The sequence below is a fragment of the Heliconius melpomene genome, chromosome 18 (genome assembly GCF_056956725.1).
Source record: "Heliconius melpomene rosina isolate 202511_hmr_F chromosome 18, ASM5695672v1, whole genome shotgun sequence".
Classification (NCBI taxonomy): domain Eukaryota; kingdom Metazoa; phylum Arthropoda; class Insecta; order Lepidoptera; family Nymphalidae; genus Heliconius; species Heliconius melpomene.
The window spans coordinates 2846102-2870854 of record NC_140406.1 but is presented as its reverse complement, the minus strand read 5'-3'; the positions used below and the strand labels follow the sequence as shown (position 1 = coordinate 2870854).

Genomic DNA, 24753 nt, shown 5'->3' with positions numbered 1-24753 from the left:
GCTGTAACTGACTTTTATATTTTTCTTTTCACATTCTAAATATTGTTTTGTAGAAAAAATCACGTCTATTATATTTTTTACGAAATCTATCAGAAATATAATTCATTCAATTAAACAAAAAACTGCTAGGTTACTAGATTTTCTAAGCTGCCACAATACGCAAAGGCTCCAGAATTCAGAAGAAAGTGGAGAATGGAGTGTCTTAACACTAGGTTCCCTCTGCCTCCCTGCTGTGTGCGGGATACAGCATGAAGCAGATTTTTTTTATATTACAGAACAGCGAACAATCATATCGTCCTACTTAATGCATAAGGCAGCACTTAGATCCCCCATTAATATCAGCTTGTAGACGCAATTACAGCAAGCACTGTATCGATTAAAACTAGAATTGACGAACAATTTGTTCATCGTAAGATCTTTATTAAATTTATTGTTAAAACAATAGATTAAGCGGAGGGTCTTAACTCTATCAGTGTAAAGCTGGAAAAATGTTATAATGATTTTAACTGTTTACAAGTAAGTGTTGTACTTAAAAATGTTTTTTCTGTAACTCGAAAGCGCTAAAAATATTATTTTGTATACAATACAATTATAATTTTAATTTTACAGAAAAAAAACTACTGAATTCTCTTGTTACTGGTGAAGGTGATAAGTCAAAGTTTAATCATTATACGGGAATGCCAAGCACTTCCACACCAAGAGTTACTGCCGCAAAGGATATAAAATCGTAATTGAGAATGAGAAACGTGCTCCCTATTCTAGGTATACCTTTATTTTCTCTTTCATATTATATTCGATTATACATACCTAATATAAGAAATATAATAGAACAAGGACCCAGCAAAGCGTTAAGAGAATACATAAATTTTATTTTATACCAACAAAATATTCTAAAAGTAGAAATAAAATAAAAAAATAAAGCATAGGAAAATAGCGCACATTTCATACATATTAAATTGCCGTATAAGCGATTGCTGCTGGCGGATATTGAAGCTTTCACGGTTTCACGTCATTTTTGTTGAAAGTAATTTTTGCGGTGGAAAATAAATGCAAAAAAAAACTTTGATAACAAAATCTAGTATTAGTTAACCCATATAGTTTTTTAGCGTCAAGCTGTATCTCGCACACATCAGAGAAGGCAGAGGGAACCTAGTGTTCTCCGTTTACGACAATCCACTAAGTTCAGAAGGCATTGCGTGTTGAGTGGTGGAACACAACGTGGTGCTTTGACTCGACACCAAAGCGAAGCAAATGAAAATATTAAATCTCAGTCGATCGAATCTTCGAGTGGAAAAACATACACACTCTCACTCTCTGTGCCCCTACTCCTCTATACTCTCTGTAACTCATATAGTTAAAAATATTCCGCCTTAACTCTCACCCAAAATCACAATGAAATCTGTCACGACCAAATCGAGCCCACAACCGTCGCGTTACAGTCACACACTTGCCACTGCGCTACGACGTCCTCGATCTATATACTAGTATTTACATAGTAAAGTGCCCCAATATATACCTATATTCGTATTAAAATAATAAACATACACAAAACCCGACGAAATATTTCAGTGAACTAGGATTTTTTTATATAGAAAAAAAAAACGAACCAACCATTTTTATTATTCACCAGTCTAATTCGAGCAGTAATAAAAAAAGTAATTAAAACCCGCTCAAAAGCATTTCACGCCCTATTTCACGGCCGTGTTTCAGTCCTTACCGATCATTCAGTTCATTAAAATTATTTAACGAACCGATCTGACATATTTTGATTTAATTTAGGCTATATTAAAACGTCAACCGTAACGGATGGGTTTAATATAATAACTGATGAAATCGCATAATTATCTATTAATAATATATTATTATTAGGTAAACGAGCCGAAGCCGGGTCCACAGACGTGTGTAACGGTTGTGGATTCAATTCCTTTCGGGGGAGTGAATTATTATTTATTAATATTTTCATTTCTTCGATCTGGCACCAATGTAAAGCGCGGCGTTGAGTTCCGCTACGCAATACGCAACGCCTTAAAAATTCAGCGGAAAGTAGAGAACGGAGTGTCTTGACAATAAGTTCCCTTTACCAGAGAAAACATAGCTTCAATATTACTTACAAGAATGCACTAATTTTAATAAATGGTAATTATTTGGATGACTCTAAATGTAGCACTCGATTGATAGGTTCTTTTGTAAGTATTTACTGTTGTAAGTCTCTTGGAAGTTATTATCCACGTATATTTTCAACTTCTTGCGCTTATGAGAAAATCACTTAGTTCTCAAGATATATTGCTTTATCCCGAGGCTAATGGCTTTCTTGCCATATGAACGCTTTATTTTAATTGTAATTGCTTCGAAGTATGTTAGTTCAACACATATTACTAAAGATATAAATTATATACATATATAGATCAAAGATACACTATATGTGTTTATTTTCGGTACAAATTTCTGATTTGTAACGTGAGTTAACTCTAGAATTCAGCGGAAACTGGGGAGCGGAGTGCCTTAACACTTGGTTCCCATATGCCTACCGTGCTACATGCGGGATTCAGCGTAAAGCTGAACATATAACATAATAATGCAACATAATCGAGTAATTTTCGATTATGTTATTAGATAAAAAAAAATGTTGTTAAGAAACTTACGCCAATGACTGGTTTACTTTATAAAGAAAAGCCAGAAGTGTGAAAGAAATCATAAATTTATACAAATTTTACGATACTATAAAATTTTGTATTTCAGTCTATAAAATTAATGTGTGCATTTTATTTGACAAAATAATATATTAAACAAACAATTCTACTAAATTTGTAAATAACATGAGTATATAAGATATTTTTGTAACCTAGGCTCTAGTGTTATTGCATTCCACAGACGCTTCTCCATATTCAAATTGGCTGGAAGCGACTGTTTCAAAGAAATTTACATAATAAAACAAGATTCTTGTTGCGAAAACAGTGATTTTTATCTTCAGAATTATTTAAATAGATATATCTTTGATAGAGGCTTTTATTTTCCAACATTTTAGCAAACTTGATATTAACTTTATAAAAAAATATTTAAGAAGTACTTATAAATAAAATATTTTACATACATAAAAAACTTATGATCACATTAATTACTTTGTAAATTCAATATACCAGTGCAGTACTAACGAAATAAAAATATGAATGGAAATAAATATTACCAGGTACTTAAGCAAAACAATATTTCAGCCCAAATATTTGGAAATAAAGAGGAAAAGTAACGCAGACGCAATGAAAGAAAACGAGATCAAAGAGATAGAATTTCCGAAACATTATTCACACATCATAAATATTTTATAAGGACCTTTTATGTTACAACTGGCATAAGAACATAATAAAAATCTTCGATTTGTGAGTGTTTATATAGAGGAAATATTTGATTTAGTAGCCACCGGTGTCTCTGTTTACTGAAACGTATTATCGTACATCGAATTTATATCTTTGAGTTTATGTTCTGCAAGTATGAATATATATCATATTTAAATCAATTATTATTTTTTTATTTTATTTAATTTTAATATTACATTTAAATATACTTTATTCAATTAGGGAAATTCGTTCTATAAAGTTTATAAAAACAAATTGAACTAAAAATAAAAGATTTAGAACACTATGGTTATCAACAAATAGCTTAATTCTATTTATTTAGGTATTTTTGTTTTGAAAAGGCGTAAATATTCTAGTAACCTTTCAATACTTGTCTCTACTATTGTTTTTGGTTTCAAATTTAAATTAATTCACGGAAAAAGGTATACTGCATGTAGCGCCATTAGAAAAACATCCCCGGGTAACAATTTTCAACTGAATTCGAGAATCGTACTCGAGCGGATACTGAAACATTTCTGACGGCAAAATTGTTAAAATCGAACTAAAAAAAGAGATTTTGATTAAAACGAATCTGAATTATTTTTATCACTAACAACGATTGTGAATGAATAAAAAAGAAAAACTTTTTATGCTGAAGTCTACTTCAAAAATATAATATTAACAATATAGAAAATCGTAATTTCTCTTCACTATCATAAATTATATATATCGTCTTTTGAATTAAAAAGTAAAAAGTAAACAAAAAATCAACTCATTCATATAATAAAACTGGCATTGTTAATTGTCGAGTGGACAGCTGTTTTTAATAGCTCTCGAGAGACGGCAGCCACTCGTGTGGTCGTCTCTTAATGATTAACGATGCAAAATGCTTTATTTGGACTCTGTATTGATGAAACGCGATACGGTGCTCGACGTGATAGATTGTATTTGTTATATATATGTACATACATACATAATTCTTTCATTGTGCCGACATATATTTCACCAGGATTGTGGCAAGAGTGCTGACTGGTGTTGCTAATAAATTCATGTAGGGGTTTGGAACGCACACAAATATATTATTTTTTCAGATTTACGTTGTATCCCGCACACAGCGAGGTAAGCAGGGGTATCCTAATGCTTAGACACTCCGTCCCCTATTTTCCGCCGAATTCTGGAGGCATTGCGGGGTCGGTTCTGGAGGCAGTAAGAGTTGCGGTGAAGTCAACACCGCCCTTTACTTCGACACCGGAGAAATTAATATATTAAATATTTGATCCCCTCGAGTGGGGATAGAACCTACAACCAGTCGCGTTTACACATGTCATACACTTGTGCCCCTGGGCTACGACTGGCCTCAAGAAATATACCTACTTGTAAATGAATTGAAGGGCGAAAAATAAACGGGTTTTATTATTTTTAGTTCCAAAATATATATATTGAGCTGTCATCTAACTTTCTATTTGACATAAAATATGTAATAAATAATATTTTACTATGAATATATGAAATAAATAGTCAGGTATTGATAATATTGGAATTTGTATTATGTTCACAAGCTATTATTTTTTTATTTCTTTTGTATATACGATAAACAATTTAGATCCTTTTTGAAGTAAATAAAAATATATTAGTTTCATTTTCATAAATAAATTTTCTCTCAGAAAATAGGTAGCGCTGTGATAATGACAAACTAATATTTACTTAATGCCACTTTTATAGCCTATTACACAGGTTATCGTACGTCGTAAATGAACGTCAGTTTTATTAAATATACAAAGTCGATCGTTCCTTTTTCTTAGTTACTAAGAAATAACGTTTTGAATATATACTTTATGTATTAAATCGCTTAATAGCATATAAGAAAAAAAATTCGAGGAATTTTCTTTAAAACGAATGATATTATAGGTACGTTAATTAATATGATTAAAAGCATCGTTTCAAAGAACATTTCGACATATTTACATAATATACAGATATATACGGCTTACAAGAAACATTGTTAATTCACAGTATTCATAAAAAAAATAAAAACCCTTAAACGCATTTAATGACCTACAACAATGAGTGATTGAATATGTCTAATTTTTCAAGATTTAGAAAATTAGAATTAATTAATTATATTAAGTGACATTTTATTTGAATGAATAGTATTTTTAGCAGTCTACGAAGTAGATAATTTTTTTATACTATTTGTTATTTACTATTTTCTAGAATGTCTTATTATGTAGAGAATTAATATTTAATAATAAAGTTATTATATTTCAGAATAGAAGAATGGTGAGTACTTCTAGCAGTAACGATATGTTAAATACTCATAATATTAAAAACAGAAAATATAAATCAGACAGAATTCAAATATCTACAAGAATACAAATTTTCTTACATTAAACGCTATTACCTACGATACAAATTAATTACTACATATATAAAACTTTCGCATGATTGTAAGAAAATGTATCATTAAATCAAAAAAGTTAATTATTGCATTTATTTATATACAAATCAAATTTTAATAGCACTTTTGTTAAATTTGTAGAGGATTTGGTAGTGTTATTTAACTAATAAGTAACTGTATTCCCCAGGTCTCACAGCGCAGTCCGAAAGTAAGAATATAAAGCATGTTAGATTAAATCAGAGTCATACAGAATTGCATCCACTTTACTTTATTACAGAGATTTACTAAACTCTTTATACCACTTTACGTTACGTGGTTAAGTCCCTTTAGTTGCGAGTTTGATCTCTAAACTTATTTATTTAAATAAAGTAACAACTAAAGTAGTTATACTTTTATATATTGTTTTGTTAAATATAGATTATTTAAATTATTATATTTTACAAACCTAAATAAAAAACTAAATTTGTTTTGTGGTAATATCAACATTAAAATAAAAATTTTTTTTAAAGTAAATAAATTAATTTTAAAAAAAGATTCTTGATAAACAGCAAACACTTATATAAAGCTATCTAATTACTTAATGCCAATCAATTATCGATAGCACTAACATTATAATAAAATAAATTCGTTTTAAAATAAAAATACTAAATTTATAATAAACAAATTCAAAATAGAATTCATATTCGCAACTAAGGACTTTTTTCAATTTTGACTTTTTTGAGAAACGACTTCATTAGGATTTTTTCGCATGTCGTAGACCCAAAAGATTTACAATTTCCTCTTTTTAAAAAATTACCCATATTTTAGTTATGTCATTAGAATTTTGACATATTTTAGCCATTAACCACACCGGGATCGTGAACCGCAGGTGAGTGGCCATTTTGAAGAATTATTGACTTAAATATTAATATTTATCCTCGAAGTAGATAACTTCTATATAGAAAAAACACTTTTCCTACTTAATTAAAATTTGACACCATTGCGTAGGTTACATATCAACAGAACACACAAGACGATCTATGCTTACTATCAGGCCCATAAAATGTTATTTTTAATTCTTTTACTAATTTGTAAGTAATATTTGGTCTATGTAATCAGAATAAGATACGAGTACTTACATGATGAATATATTTTTTAGCAATTTCATGACTCTTTTATGACAATGTATATTGATATCAAAAATCTATAAATAATAAATAAAAAATATACTTATACTTATTATAAAATACAACAAAAGGTAACGTAAAGGTATCAAAAAGGTAAGTCAAATAGAATATAAAATTTTGTTTAATTTGTCGACCTCTTTGTTATCGATCTATGAATATTTCAGCTCATTAAATTAATGAACCCACTCAAGTCGAGCTTAAGTTAATTAAATAAAAAATCCGATCAAGTGCGAGTCGGACTCGCCCACCGAGGGTTCCGTACCAATTTCTGGATTGTGGTTCAACGTTAAGTACAACCTTTATAAAGGTTGACAAATTTAATTTTGCACTCATTGGGTCTGCATTCATTTCGTATGAAATTAACTACAAATGTAAGTTTCTAATAATCTTATTTTTATTATTTTAACGTTCAGTTACTTTTTTCTCCGTATTTCCTAAACCATATAAAAATGTAAAGAAAAAAAGTAATTGTAACATAATCTTCTTAAATTCCAATTTTTATTTTTATGAAGTTCTTCATTTGTTATGAAGAATTGCGAGTTTTAATGTTTCCTATTTGCCTTTTTTCGTAAAAACTCTTAATAGCATTTTTCTCTTTTAACATTCTCCACAGGGGACGGGAAATGGCAGAAACGTTCAGCGTACAAGTTTATTAAACAACAACCTTTTTAATAATAGCTAAGTTGTAAGAAATTTAAAAGTTAGTCTTTTTTAAATAAAATAATATTATAACAAGAAGACAAGAAAAAGAAAACTAATTCGGGTCAATTTATTGTTACATTTTATACTCGGCCCGCAGTGTTACTTCCCCTTTAGGTGGATAAATGCACAAATATAATATGTATTTTACGATTTTAATCTACAATTAAGCGTACCTACTAGTGAAAACTAGTACATCAAAAAATTAAGTGAAGTTTTATACTATGTAAAGATTAAGATACTATGTAAAAATAAGAGGAAAAATTTGCCAAGTTGAAAAATTTTCAGTTTCATAAAAACAAAACTGACTATTACATACATGGTGTACTTACATATTTTTTTCATTTTTCTTGCTTAAAATTTTCTTTATAAATTCTCCAATAATGATTATAAGAGAAAAAAATCTCAATGAGATTTTCTGTGAAGGTCTTAATATAAAAATATTGTAATGCCAAGACTATTTTTGTGCTAAAAGCTTTTAACAAATGCTATAATAAATAAATCAAATGAAATAGAAATGATGAAATCTGAATCATTCTTTCAATTTATAAAGAAATATGAAACTATAATAAATTATATAAATATAATAACATTGGTTTCACGACAGACTTGTTGGCTGTTGCAGGTATGAAAATGAAACGACTTTTTATACATTTTTGTTTTTAAATTATGTGCTATAAAGAATATATACTAATAAATATCTAATTTAAATTAAAGAGTTAAAAGCAAGTTTCATAAACAATATTTTCAACGAAGTAATGTTAGTTTAATATAAAACTAAAAGCAATATCATAAACAATTTGCTATATCCGCAAATACAAAGCCGAGGTCTTACGTTTTTATTTTCAACGTAACCTTCTCTAGTTTCACACCTGTCGTAGTCGAGGTGACTGGAGTGCTTACAGTAATACCCCAGACGCTACTGTGAGTGCATGACTTGTCATCAACTTTCATTAGAAACAAAAAATGTAGTATTTAAATAAATAAATAAATAGATAAAACATTTATTTCTATGAAAATATATATACAAAAATATAGACAAATAATACAAATGTACAAAAAAAATATAGGAAAAGTCTAAAGGTCTGAAGAATAATATTTGAAGCTCGAATCTCAAGCTTGGATGTTTTTGTATATATTGTTAACTTATATAAATAATTTGCCACCTATCTCCTCAAACAGTTAAATTAATTCTAAAATCCTTCTTAAACACCTCCAGGAACAATTGAACTTAATGAGGGTATGAGATTTTACATAAAAATATTTTTCACAGAAAAATCAAAAATAAAAAAACTGCATCGGCCGGGAATCGAACCCGGGCCGCCCGCGTGGCAGGCGAGCATTCTACCACTGAACCACCGATGCTCATACCTACTAACGTAAATATTTCAATTCGTATAGTCTTATATAATGTTTTTTTGATAAGTATATAATAATAATAAATGTTTTTATTAGTACTCGAATATTTATTCCGAATATTATTTATTAAATAATATATCCTGAATATATTTAAGTTAATCAGGAGATAATCTTGCAAAGGATAAAACTATGCTATATACTTCCCACTCTATACTTTGAAAGATATCACCATACTTTCACTGACAGAATATAGAAAAAGTTAAAACTTTTGCTAAAATGAAAATTGAACCCAAAGGTATCGCTTGTAATCAGTCACATCCCACTGCGCCACGAAGGTAAATTTAAATTTGTTACGAGTACATTTAGAATTGATATAATAAAATATAATTGCTTCAATTTAATTCCGTTGTATAAATGATACCAACCACATCAAGACTTATGGGTTATAAAATTAACCTTAAAACCCATTATCGTGACCTCTATAAATACAAAGCTACACTATGACATAGTACTTGAAATGTTGTTTATAGCCAAAGTTTATATTAACTGGCGCTAAGGGTGCGCTTAAACCAATTACAAGGTACACGCAAAGGATGGGAGTTCGATTCCAACTCGTGGACGATTTTTCTTGTGGAGTTAATAGATTGATCTTAAAGTCGTTGAACAAATGGTATAGAAATCAAGAAACATTTGTGTAGGTATTACATAAATATCACTACTGTTTTATTGTCGTCAAAAATACCTTTAGAAATATTTCATGCTAAATTTAAAATTAAAAATGAAAATTAATTATGAAATTTGAATTAAAGTAAAATATTAAATTATTATTTTGAGTAAATAAAATAAAAAAATAAAAATATAGATGCTCCCATAGATATTTCTTTGAAAATCTTTAAAATTTTTGTTTTATACTTTCATTATAAACGACTAGAAAACGTGTTTTTTTTTTATAATTCACCAACTCCAAACTTGTTCTTTACCATATTTAATTGTAAATCTTCTAGATAAACCAACGATCTTCTTTTGTACTGAAAATCCTAATAATATAAAAATCCGCGCAGTAATTTTTGAGAGCAGCCTATACAAACATACGTACCGCGTCGTAAAATTGCCTTCTATATTTATTTGTCATATAGAAAAGAAAATTAAAGTCCTCATCCTCTATAACCTTTAGATATTTTATGTAGATTATAACCTTTCAACTTCATATAAATAATAGACAGAAATAGTACCGATAAATTAATTCATATTACTCTCGAATGGAAATAGAATATTCATTTCCAGTATTGTAGCCTGCACAATTATTAACGCTTAACAATTCAATTAAATAGTATTTACTGGTTAACTGAGAGGTGTTCTCTACAATAATGTATGGAAAATTAAAAAAAAACCTAAAAATCCTTAATATCTAAATTAATATACTTCTAGGTACAGTACAAATGTATGCTTAATAAAATATCCCTTATGAAACTTTTAAAAAATCTAACGATCTATAAAAAAGCATACCTACATATATATTTTTAGATTTAAAATGTAGCAAGAAGCCATTAGAAACATTTTTGGACGCCATTAGCGAAAGTGTAATATTTTCATAAGTAACAACCTGTCTAAACGGTTAAAAATATGCAAACGAGTGAGGGAATTCAGAGCTCATGTAAAAATTGTAGCATGATTTTTCATTTTTATTTGCTTGAATCAGCTCACCCGCCCATGGGGACCCAATCCTCTTCCCATTAAATATTATATCTAAAGTTCTCTAAATTGAATTTACTCAAATAAGGTGGATTTTAAATGAAATGACGTTCTGTCATTCAAACATTCTTCCGGTTTGTTAGTTTATCTTTTAAAATGTAACCGTGTCATAGAATTTATTATGATTCAGCTTTTTCTTTGTTTCTACAACTATAATATTTTCTGCTTTCTATATAATGAGATCTATAAATATAGATATCATTAAAATATCGTATGTACATTATTAATGTTCATTTTAAATACTATTGAATGTTTTTGAAGTATACCATTAATAAAATAAAAGGTTAAATCGGGCGTTGAAAGGCTTTTATATTGCCAATATGAAAGATATTTAAAATAAATTGCTTTCAATATACGTTGTTATATAATACATTTTAAAACCGCTGAACCCAAACTAAACGTTATTGTCCTCACAACAATTCATTGTTCTGAAATCGTAGCATTTTCACAAGTCCGCCAACCGGCCGCGGCCAGCTAACTCGCTTTCAGCAATCTTGTATAGCTGTAACGAGCCTATTGTTCACTAGATTATAATAGCAAAACTTTCATTAGGAAACTTAGAATTGTCTATATAACAAACAATACTTGGAAAGACCAATGAAGAACAATGATATATTCTATAAAATATATTTATATATTAATCACTCTTTATGTTGTCGAAATCAGCTTCACGCTGTATCCCGCAAACAGCGGGGTAAGCAAAGGGAACCTTATGTTAAAACACTCGTGTTGTGTGACGAAAGTCAACGCTGGGCTTTTGCATTGGTACCAGAGCGTAAAAATGAAAATATTAATAAATAATAATTCATTCTATCGAGTGGGGATCGAACCCATAACCGTCGCGTTACATTCACATTTGTGCCCCTGGGCCACGACGTATGTATCTATGCAGTAATTTTGTAATCAATTACACAAACATAAATAAACCAACCAAACATTTAATTCTTGTAGCTACCATATGCTTCTCACATAGAAATATAAACAGAAATAGAGTCTAAAATATACCGAGTCCTATTACCATCTCTGTGACACCGCGCGGGGACCGAAACTCGCCAGAGGCCATCCGTTTGATCAAGAATGCATTCAGCATTAGGTAGGACCGAATAAAAATCCAGTTCAAATATTGGACCACAAAAGAATACCTATCCCACTGGCGGTGGTGGATTCGTAGCAGGTAAAATTCAATTTTCTTTTCAATAACTCATAAGTTGGGAGTTATGTTAGCTTGTGAAGGTAAACTAAGCTATTTTTGCCAAGCTTAAAAGATTTTTTTAGATTTTTTTAATCATTCCTTTTCGTGCCAAATTTCATAATTATGGACCCACGGAAAAGATTATTATAGGAATATTATTATTCTATAGATTTTAATTACATGAAAATGTTTATACAAAATGCAGTAAAAAACACTCTTATCTTTTGACTGTATTAATTTAGGTTCCGTAAACCTGAATAGCTTAATACCTCCAAGCGATTTTGAGATAAATGGTCTTGAGAGACGGACAGACAAATATATCAACGAAGTGATCCTATAAAGATTCCGATTTTTCTTTTAAAATAGGGAACCCTATAAAAATATAATATATCTTCATAAAATATATTGTAAACTCTTTAATTAAAACTCAAGTACATATATTATGTTAAATGCAGCACTCCGAGTGCAAGCGAATGATAAACTCAAAAGCTCTATCCAGTTAGCTCATTACCGCTCGTCTAATGTATTATTCACGTCGCGGTAGAGCTGGCTAACAGAAATCAGGGGCAACAGGCGATATGAAAGATTCCCACTTGAATCTACTTGAACATGAAGTAGAATTTAAAAAAAGAATATATTTTTACATCTTTTTGCCAAAGTTTTCAATTTACTTTTTTATTATGTAAATAACCATTTTAAGACTCGTATTTCTAACGATACTTAAATCCTTTTTATGTAATATTCTATTTATATAATTTAAACTTGTCTAGAGCTCGCATTATGTTCGATATAACAAGAGTAGTTAACAAGTTTTTAATTAGCTTTTAGCTTTCAAAGCTTTGGCCAAAATATAGTTTTAAGCTTATTTCTCAATTAGTATACGTGACTCAGTTTTTGTCCATTATAATTATATAAACAACACGTAAAAAGATAATGCTGTCTTTTAACATAGGGAACATTATAAACAGTCAATGTCAATTAATTTGCACAGCAAGGACATTGTATATTCAATTATTTTATAGACAAGCAGTTGTATTTATTCATCTCTACTAATAAAAATACACGCATATTTATTACGATTTCTTTTACTTTACAATTAAATATATGAACAAAATAGGAACACAAAATACCTTTGAATCACAGCTACATATTTATTAAAATTCTTAAAACGTTATTTCAAATGAATAAATCTCAAACTTTTAGCACAATTTGTATAAATTTAGTCAATTTATCGTGCATAGGTTTGTTATTTAACTGTATTGAGTTTTTCCATTTAAAAAATCTAACGTAACGTTCGTATAAAAAATTTAAACGTATATACTCGTATATCGCACCTGCAACCATAAACGGGTGCTACACATAAAAATCACAATAAAATTCAGCTCTCACGAACTGGTCGTCCACGGGTATAATATTGGGTATATTGTAGGTAGGGTAGGGAAAGTAGGTAGGGTAGGGAAAGTAGGTAGGGTAGGGAAAGTAGGTATGGTAGGTAGGTAGTAACGTAGATAGTGTAGATAGGCTAGGTAGGTAGCGTAATAGGTAGGCTAGGTAGGTAGGTATATTGTATACCGTTTCATTGCGTCTATTTGACGTACATCCTAAATTGCACCATATTCAAATACGAAACATACATACATAAATGTATGCGACGAGTAAATAGTATATGCAAATGTACGCATTGTGGTCTGTTGGTCTAGTACTACTGTTGCTGACACATTTTCATAGTAACATGGAGGTGAAATTTCTGTAAACGGTGGTGGTGTTAACTACTAAGTTGCTAAACTATTTTAATATAGTACCTAGCTAACGTTTGTTATAGTGCATCTGTCGTGTTTGAAATTAGCACTGCGTTGAGCGTTGCAGAATCCTTTCATGAAGTATGAGTAGAGTAGAGGAAACCTATTGTTAAGACAATCAGTTCCTATTAAGTCACTTCCGTTCCCTATTTTCCGCTGAATTCTGGTATCGTGTGTTGAGTGGCGATACTCAACATCGCCATGCCACCTTTGCCTCGATATCAAAACTAAGAAATGAAAATATTGCGTTTCCTCGAGTGGGAATCGACCCCAAAATCTATCGCGCTTACAGTCACACGCTTGTGTACGCCTCTACTGGCCTCAGCTAATAAATAATAGTAATAATATATAATTAATATTTACTAAAAATAGTAATAATATGAATAAAGCTTATTCGTTTCTGAAATTAAATTACTTATACATGTTTAAATAGAATACAGAATGCAAGGCGTAAAATATAGAATGGTGGCAACGTCGGCTAACGCTAATCAGTGGCAACAGGCGGCACAGAGAGGGATTTGACGGTCGCACACTGATATTCAACACAGACACACAAATGTACTATATTTTTATTTACTGTATTTTCAAGATACCTGAAACGTATTTTTGTCCAAAAATGAAATGTGAAAAACCTGTTTCTATGCATAAAGTTAAATAACATTATAAATTACGTTCCCAAATTTAACGAACTTTTGATTAGGTCTGCAACAGGAAAAGCTCTCATTTCTATGCAAATATAAATCTTATTTTATGAACAAATCAAAAATATATATTTTATTTTGATAATAGTTTTGAACTCGTGTAGTGCATAATCATCTACTATGATTATTTACTTTAAGTTAATATGGACTTTACAGACCATAACAGACCATAACAGACTCGTTTTCCAATTTGTTCCTGAATATAAAACTGCTATGAAATAAATTAAAACTTGAGTAAAATAGGAGTTACAATCATCAAAACCGCAGTGTTTAGTTCCGCCACCCAACACGCAAAGACTTCAGAATTCGGCGGACAATGATAAACAGAGTGTTTTAACACTACGCTTCCTCTGTCTACTCATATTTTCATATTCTACATTTAAATAAGTACTGTCACAGATTGGAATGTTCAAGCTAGTCTATCTAAATTAAGTCTGACTACATTCTCAGCAAATACCCTCCAGTGGTTATTACCTTGCTACATAAGCAGCGTAATTAACTATTAAGCTATGCACGTATTTATTTATAATGTAATCATACTCTCGTAATTAATTAATATTAAATTTGATACTAGTATTATATAGATAGAGATACAGATAGAGATATCAAAATTCTAAATAACATAACAAATTGAACATAGATCAATTTTTTAATTAAAAATGAAATAAACTTCTTCGAAATTTTAAATAAAATCTTAAAAAGTTTAGAGTATTATATCAGAACCTTTTGCTAAAACCTTAAATTGTGTTACCACAAAATATATTTTACCGGGACTGGAATTGAAGAAAGAAATTAACGATTCAGTCCAGCAGTTCTGACCGTTTGCCTAATGACTTTGGTCCGTTAAGCGGCGGCCAATAGCGCTTTAAGCTGAAGTAAGGAAAATAAGGCTTTACTTTTAGCCTTACTATGCTCCATTTACCGACGTAAGAATTGGACGACGAATAAGTGAAAACGCCATTCCATAATATAGAATGATGATGATTATGATGTGTTAAGTGTTCTATTAAGGAATATTTTGGTGTTTGGCCGTAATACTCGTAATGTTTGTAATAAGTTTGAATTACACTCTAAGAATGGGTATATTTTCAGCTTCACGCTACAACGGGATACAATCACGCATATAGTAGGGTAGGTAGAGGAAACGTAATGTTAAGACACCCCGATCGCCGTTTTTCGCCGAATTTTCGAAGTATTACATGTTGCTTGCCAGTCAATCGCTTTCCCCTGCGCTACGACGGCTTCAATCTCTTCAATCTCACGGCTTCAGTTTTCATCTATATTAAGCGTTTTCATTATGAAGAAACCAATAGAAAAGTAGTGTCCAGACATTCAGTTCTCCATATTTTTCTATTTAGTAGCCTCCACAATGATACAGGATACTTATGCCTATACTAAAATCGAAAACTATGTAATAAATGAAAATAGATGTCCGTTCTATCCTGATATATAACTATAACTTAATCCGCCACTCACGCAATGCCTCCAGATAACGGTGAAAAATGGAGTGTCTTAACACTAGGTTTCCTCTGCTTATCCTCCTGTGTGCGAGATACAGCGTGAAGCCTATTTATTTTATTTTTTTTAACTCTATAAGTTTTAAATGTCAAGGACAGTTTATAACCTAAATATATAAGCTTGAAATAAAGGAAAATCTCATAGTGGCTGAGTTATTAAGATTTTAATGTTTTATTCAACACGGCAACTGCGGAAAAGCTGACTAATAGAAACGTATTACGGATTTGACACTGCTCTGTGTTTGAACCGAGATTATTTTATATTTATTTACCTGAGAGAGAATATAAACGAGATTTTGAATTTGTATATTAGAAGATTAACTTTACATAAAAAGTAATTTATTACTTTTAATAGCAGTAGTTTGTACTTTAATAAAGTGAAGTGAAAATGTATTTAAAAAAGCTTCAAGTATTTAGAAACTGTATAATAATAACTAAATTTATAATTATTGATACGTTACTACTGTTTTGATATTTAGAAGATAAACATGTATGGAATTAATGTCTATTGAATGTAATGCAGGATAGTTGACACCTAATGTAATCAATTGTACCATTGACTTTGAAAAGAGCAACTGTTGAGTTTCTTGCCAGCTCTTCTCAGCAGAACTGCCTTCCAAACCGGTGGTAGCTTTTTGCTCATATGTTTATTCGACGATTCAAAAGTGCTTGTGTGTAATTTGAATTGAATGTTGAATTTGAATTTTGTGTAATAATACGGAATTTACGTCACAAAATCAACATTTTGCATATGTATGAAAATAAACAAGGGAGTATGATTTAGTATCCCTAGTATTGACACAATTTAACGGTGCCGTTAACGCAAATTCAAATTTGAACGAAAACAAACAGGTTCCTTGTTGATTACACAGTTGATGACCAACTTACATTTGCTTTGAATAATTAGTCTCTAAAATGGAAGATCACTTAGCATCTCTCTATTTACTAATAAGAAGGGTTTTTATTTCATATTTATTTTATAAGTTAAATTGTATTATTATTTGAGTTTATTTTTGGGTTTATTTGCATATTTATACAGTAACTTCATATAATATTTGAACATTTAATGCGACCTAGATATCGAGGTGCGAATATTTGCTATTGTTAAAAAGTTTCAATAACGTGAGTAAACTTTTCAAAATATTGCTACGTTAAATAATACTAAAATTATTTAACTAATAAGACTGTACGGATTCTTAAGACGGTAAATTGTCAGCACAGCACTCACATCGAAACATGGGTGTTACAGAAGAAGAATAAAAGAACGGTTAATGCTGTGGAGAAGCGATCATTTCGTACCTTGGTTGGCCACCGAAAACACAAGATCAAAGATACTGAAGGGAGACGTAAAAAGCAGAAGGATAGAAGGCAGATGCAGCGTGAAGCTAATTGACCTGATAAGAAAATAATAATATATCTAACTTTCAAAGCTTTATTAAACATATACAGTATTTTAATAAAATTCGTTAAAACAAAATAACAAAAAATATTTAAATCTAAAATTTAATTTTTCTCCTCTAATAAAACTGTCTGCATGATAAACGGTTGAACCTGGCGAGTAGTACACTCCTCGCTTAATCCGCAAGTCGGTCCAGTTAAACTTTACCATTAGAAACTTCCACGCTGGCTACCGAACTTTTGACTCCCAGCTAATGTTTCCTGTATTCGTTGTTTGTTAGACTTAATCCGGATAAATTTAGTTTATCATTATGTAAGCTTTTAGTTCAACCTCCGTGGGAGTTTAGTACGTTTTTCAGAATTTAGTAAAACATACTGTTTGTCCAAATTATTTATTTTAATATAATTTTCAATATAAGCCAAGTAAAGAAGTTTAATTTGTACATACCATTACCACGGAATTCGATGGGAATTTTGTCCGATCTCGCCCATTTAGGTTTATTGTTGATTAGATGACGGAACAATCACTGTCTAAATCAGTCAAACATCTATATGTACATAAATGGCTGAGGGTTTGGAAACTCTTGAACTAAACATATTTTGTGGGCACAAATTTCATGAAAATCGTGTATCATCATTTGTTTGTTTCATCATTCGTCATTTGTTTGTTTGTGCAACTAAATATATATTTAAAAAAATATTTGCGTGGCGTTGAGTTCCGCTACTCAACACGCAAAATATCTCAATACCAGGTTCCCAAGTTCCCTCTGCCTACCCTGCTGTGCAGGATACAGCGTCAAACTGATTATTTTTTTTATTTTTATCATTAGAAAAAGTAATATTAAGATTTAGGTCAAATGTTTTGAAAAAGAAAATAAAAACAAAAAAAAACCATATAGTGTACCTATAAATTACTTTCACTTACAATAGAAACATAAGTCCATTGATATTGTAGAATCTGATTTATAGAACATCTAATTAGTTTTAAGGCAGGTTAAATATCTTATATCGTAATCATACCACCATCGTGTAATTTATCAAGGTCTTGATGAGTGGGATTAGACTTAATTACCACTATATGTCTTGGGCAGCTCGATTGGCTTATACAATATATATTAAGTTATATACTATGTACATATAATAAAAATAAACATAGTGAATTTAAAGAAAATATTTACTAACCCGATAACAAAAAAGATATTTAAACATTTAAGCTAACAGTCCATATTGAAATAGTAAACTAAAATAAATAAAGTTTACAATAATGGTTGTGTGACATAAAAATATTGTTATGATAACAAAAAACGTCGACTATTGCATAATAATTACAAAAAAGTGTGATTTTTGATAGTCTTGTAATATTTTTATTCATCAGCCTAATTTCAAGAAAGGAATATTGACAGCAGCAAAAAACACAATGCTTTCAATATAAAAGCAATCCAATATTGTGAAACTTCATGAGAGCCGAGAGAGCCGTCAGCTTATTGCCTTGCGTCTGCTGGTCTCTCGAGCTTGGCCCACAATTCATAGATAACAAGTTGATATCATTAGACCAATGATAAACTTTGTACATTTCGTATTTCACTTTACTCCGTTGAATAAACTTATTTATTTCTTCAATACTTTTGTTTGTAATTGAATTACCATGGAAGGGTAGGTATATTTTTGTTCCATTCAATTATTTTCCTTTTTCTGAGTCAAACACGATGCGCCACGCATTCATATGATTATTTCTTTGGCTTTTTATCCTACTACTTTGATGGGGAAACTTTTGAGCGGAATATATCCATTATCATAATATATTAAAAATAAATATGTATGACTAAAGTAAGCTTCAGGACAACCTAAAAAAATATAGTTATTAAATTGGAAACACTGTATAAAAAAATTTAAATTTCGGAAATAAATATTATCAAAATCACAATGCAATAACAAATAATCAATGTATAACATAATGCAGAACTAATGAGACGTGGAGTTCCATGGAAAATAGTGTCTGGACACTAGGTTCACTAAGCGTGCGTCCTGTTTCCGGTTAAGCGTTACGCTCAAAAATTAAGATAATAATTCAAAAAATCAAAAAAAATATATTTAAAATTATAGACTACCAATAAAAAAGAATTAACATCTCATAATATTCGTGGTAGTATATGTAATTCCAAAATACCTAGAAATAAAACCAATTTAATCCAGAAGCATCGTCGCAGCTATCAGAGGAACGCAAAATGATGCCGACCTTAATCCTAATTAAGTCGTCCCAATGTGGCTGCCATAATCCAGATAATTGTTTTACCTTTTTCATGTAGGAATAAGATATAACCTTATTTAGTTAATAATATATTATAGAGACTAAAGTAAATACTATAATAAAGTGTATACTAGTGCTAAGAAACTCCGTTCCCTACTTTTTGCCGAATTCTGAAGCCATTCCGTGTTGAGTGGCGGAACTCAACGCCGCGCTTTGCCTCGAATCCAGAGCAAAGAAATGGAAATGGAGATGAAAATTTAAATAAATATTTCATTTCGTCGAGAGGAGATCGAACCTACAACCCACCGCGTTTACAGTCTCACGCTTACTTACGCCTCTGCACCACGACTGGCCTTATAGAGTATATATTTAATTTATTATTCACACGTAATAAACTGAAACGTCAATCCACTTTAATATTGTTCTTTTTTCAGACATATTAAGGCGCGCAAACCCTTATTTGATCCGAGCCCATGTGTATCGACTTGACATAATATTTTTCTTATTCAGTTAAGCGTGTATCGTCTGGCACATGTAACAAATTGATATTAGCCCTTTTGCAAATGAAAAAAGAAAAGCAATAGAAGTCTAAATTTGTATTAAGATATGAATTCAATTTACAGCAGCAGTATGGAATTTCTATAATTGAATATTAATTATAGAAGTAAATAAAGTGTATGGTATATTTTAATATTAGGTATAGTTTGTTTATTGTTTTATTACGTAGGGGGACCATCATGTGATTGTGAAGCCTGATGGTTGTGGGCTCAATTCCTAATCGAGTAAATGAAATATCCCGCGTATGATGCATTGGTGGAGTAAAAATCACTAGAGAACAGAGTACATAGTATCTGTTCTCTTCTGACGTCGACATTTTTGCAAATACATTCTTATACAAAAAATCTTTATTATATAACTTACAATGTTTAGTATTAAGAGACAGACATTCGTTTATCGGCAAACTATAAGGAAAAGGTAAAATAATTTTCTCTGCAAGCACCCCAGGGCGATCGAAAGCTCCGAACGAGGGGATAATTTTTACCCTGAAGATAACACCTGTGCCCAGGGACTAGGGAGCGAGTTAATAAAAACATAATCGACTTTGCCCCTTATTATATTGGCACGACCAATAAAGCTGAAGTAAAAGAAATATGATTTTCCTATTTTATAAAGATTTCTCATAATAGCAAAAATAATATAATATAAATTAATAAATAATAATTTAGTATTTTCAATATTCTGAAATGGATGAGTCAATCAATGGGTGAATCGGACTCGCACTTGACTGGTTATGTCGGTAATATGGATAGGAATTTATTTTAGAAATTAAACGCTTCCAGCTTGCAGTAATTTTTTTTTCTTCTCAACTTTAATTTTCCAACTCCACAAGCCAGCCACAATAAGCTTAATAATATATATTCATTATATATAGAATTTCTAGGAAAATTTCTTAAAGAGAAATCACATTGGGAGCTATTTAAATCTTAAACTCCGCATTAGTGCAGTTGAAATATTGAAATATACATTGAAAAGCTTGCTAAAAGCTTTTACGGGTAGCACGTGTAAATATTGTATAAGAAATTCATAAGAATCTGCTATTTTCCACTTTTTCTCATATTTAGTATTTTTTTTAATATAATTTTGTAGATTAGTTTTACTGTCATCTTAAATAATCTTCTTCTTCTTCATCATGGCATTAATCCCGGCTATTACCTGGGTCTGCCTTCCTACTCAAACTACTCTACTTTGCACGATCTTTTGCGTCTTTGTCATTTTAAATAATATTAAGATTAATTTATATAAAATTATTTGACTGAAATTATATAAAACCACTCCAAATTACCAGTTATTAGATAAGCGAACATCGTACGAAGTAATAAATTTCCTCACGTTAATATAACTGGGGAAGTGATTGAATGTTAGCCTGAGTGATGGATAAAGCTCGGACCCTCGTCACGTTCGCGTCACGTCAGCGCATCGGGGCCGAGAGATATGCACTTCCTGATTTTTATCTAGTTTCTCTTTAAATTAGACTAATATAGTAAATTGAAGATTAGTTTACATGTAAAATAATAATTTCTAATTAAATAAAAAAAATGACTTTTGAATTTTTTGTCTCTCTCTTTTTCAATATTACAAAATAATAGTGAAACATTAATTTCTAATCTTGTGTCATTTTAGAAAACAAATTTCTAAAACATTTAACAAAAAACAAAGCAAAAAAACATTTTAACATGCTAAGGATAGAAAAATTATTCAGAAAATTTATAACAATTTTAACATAGCGAGATTCGAACCCGCACCCCTTGGAAACCGTCCAGCGTAACTTAAGTAAGCTCTGTAACTTATATTCAATTGCAAATATTTAAAACTTTCTATGCTAAAATACAAATATAATACATACCTATTAAAATGGTATGTATAACAATGTTCAAAATTAATACATGTAAATTACAATTTACTTCGCATCTCGTAATGATGGCGTTTAAACCATGCCGTAAGGGCCCTCTCTTAATTATTTGTTTCAGTACATTTTGTAATTTTGTAAAGAGCTTAATGTTGGAAGCATTTGTCCTTAACCTTGCCCGCTTAAAGTACTCTAACGTCGAATTTAATTAAAGCTACTAAATGTTTAATATTAATTTGGAATTTTAGCTTTATTTAGTTAATTTTAAGTATTGTTTTTAATTATAACTTTTTAGTAATTTAAATTATATCAAAGGAATATATCTATTAAGTCTTCTGCCTTAAATTATTTGATTGTATATATTATATAATATTTTTTTATCTCCTTATAGGGTTACTTGACTTTGGAAAGAGTGATCCTCAAATAAGACAATTGAGGCCTCTTTAGATGGATTTGGTTTCCACTCAGGAGAATTAATTATTTTGATTTCCGCTTTAGTCACATGAGACAATCTTAAGATAAAAAAAAATTAAAAAGTACCTTTTACTTTCGAATAGGATCACTAAGTTGCGGCGTTGAATTCCGCCACTCAATACGCATTAAAGTGGAGAGCGAAGTGTTTTAACACAAGGCTTCCTCTGCCTATCCGTTATTTATGTAAAATAATAAAAGTCCATGCCCTTAAACAGAACTACCAAGCAAAAATATCAAAGGTTAAGGTAAATCTTCGTAAAACAATTCTGGGTGATTCATGTCTTAGGCGTCGATAGCGCGCTGGGGAGTTGCCGGCCTATATAAAAGCCTATGGCGATAACGCCGGCTCTCAATATATTTTCACTGTAATATATATAAATATACATATATATTTTCATTTATTTAACATTACCTTGCTCCCGCCTTAGAAATTACAAATAAAATTTAACCAAATGAAATGAAATAAGCCCGTCATGGCGCAGTGGCACAAGAATGTGGCTGTGACGCGACAGTTGTGGGTTCGATCCCCATTCGGGGGAATAAGCTATTATTCCTTAATATTTCTATTTCTTTAGTCTGGCTTTCGAGTTCCGCCACTCAATGCGTAATAAATACCTCAAAAAATCAACAGTAAATGGAAACGGAGTGTCTTAACACTAGGTTCCCTCTGCCTACCCTGCCGTTTGCGGGATACAGCGGGAAACTGATTTATTTTTTGTAAGCACTAATTAAAACATTTTTTTTAGAAAAGAAAACTGTTATATAAAATTAAACCCAATAGTCGCAATTGCAACCTGTCTGATTGCTTGCAGTAAATAGTTTTGCGGTTATTGATGTGGTTTCGAAACTCATTCGGAGCAATGTTTGTATTCAGAATAGTTTTTTATAAAAATAAAATACCAATGTGTGCCATTAATTTCCACAATTTTGCACTTTTTTATTTAACCCTAAATTAGACAAATGTGAGAAAATATATATTTCTATTATCTACATACACACATACGCATACAATAAACATTAGGTTTAAGTTCTGTCCCCATTATGCAGAAAATTATTAGCTTCCGCCACTTAAGCCTTAGCCTCGAGAAAATTACAGAAGAATGTAGAATTCTGTAGAAAATTACAGAAAAATGTAGAATTCTGTAGAAAATTACAGAAGAATGTGTACATTAGATTCTCTCTGGGATTCTGGATAAAACGTAAAACAGAAAAAAATCTACAAAAACTTTACTTCAAAGTTCATATGATATTATTTATTCTTAAAACAAAATATCTAATTTCAAAATATCAAAAATATCCATACATTTACGTAAACTCTATAGTAGTTATGTAATTGGGAAAGCACAATATCATTCTATTTATAGAACACCTACCTGTCTACGACAAAACTTGTGCGACTCATTCACCTAATATACTTCAAGGTACAGTAACACTTAACATTCATGAGGGAAAATGACTCTACTGTTTTCAGAAAAAGTTTGAATATTGCAAAATTATATGTAAGTTTAAATTATATAAGTTATATTTTACAAATATCTGTTATTATAACTTTATTAGAAAATATTTGTATTAGTAGATATGTTTAATACTTATTTTTTAACCGACTTCTGTAAGAAAAGGAGGTTATCAATTCGACTGTATTTTTTTTTTATTTATTTAATTTTTTTTTTATGTTTGTTACCTCATAACTTTTAACTGGGTGAACCGATTTTGATATTTTTTTTTTTATTTGAAAGGTATAGCTTCCCGAATGGTCCCATTTTTTTTTGGTCCATGTCTGACAATGGTATCCATGAGAAAATCACATAAGTCTTAAATTTGCATTAGGCATGTGCGCGACTAATAGCCGAATAACTCAATGTCGCGCCAACCGATTTTGATGATTCTTTTTTTATTTGAAAGGATACACTTCAAGGATAATTTGGTGAAAGTTTGGTTAGGTTTAGATTATGGAATCCGGAGAAATTTGAGAAAGTTTGTTTTTTTTGGTAAAAAATTGATTATACTGTAATAGTTACAAGCAAAAACTTTTTAAATTGATGTCAGAAGTGAGATTCCTGATGGTTGCATTTCTTTTCAACCAACCTCAAAAAAGAGGATGTTCTCATTTTCAACCAACTTCAAAGAAGGGAGATTCCCAATTCGCCCGAATACTTTTTATGTATGTTCTTGTAAATTGCTTAATTTTTTAATTCAATTAATAATCGCTCTGCCGGAAGCTGAGCCAAAATAATCTAACTTCAATTATTAGATTTACTTATAATTTGCATACAAACAAATTTTAGATGATTCGCAACTCGCTGATAAGCATGAG

At 30.4% G+C, this 24753-nt stretch overlaps 1 protein-coding gene across 1 annotated transcript in view; it reads left to right on the top strand.

The window, feature by feature from the left end:
• LOC146529189 (Kv channel-interacting protein 4-like) overlaps positions 1-24753 on the top strand; it is an 84397-nt gene that overhangs the window by 23038 nt on the left and 36606 nt on the right. Inside the window, exon 3 of the mRNA XM_085201886.1 lies at positions 5915-5935. Within this exon, the coding sequence (XP_085058012.1) occupies positions 5915-5935 (21 nt within the window). The remainder of the gene's footprint in view (positions 1-5914; positions 5936-24753) is intronic.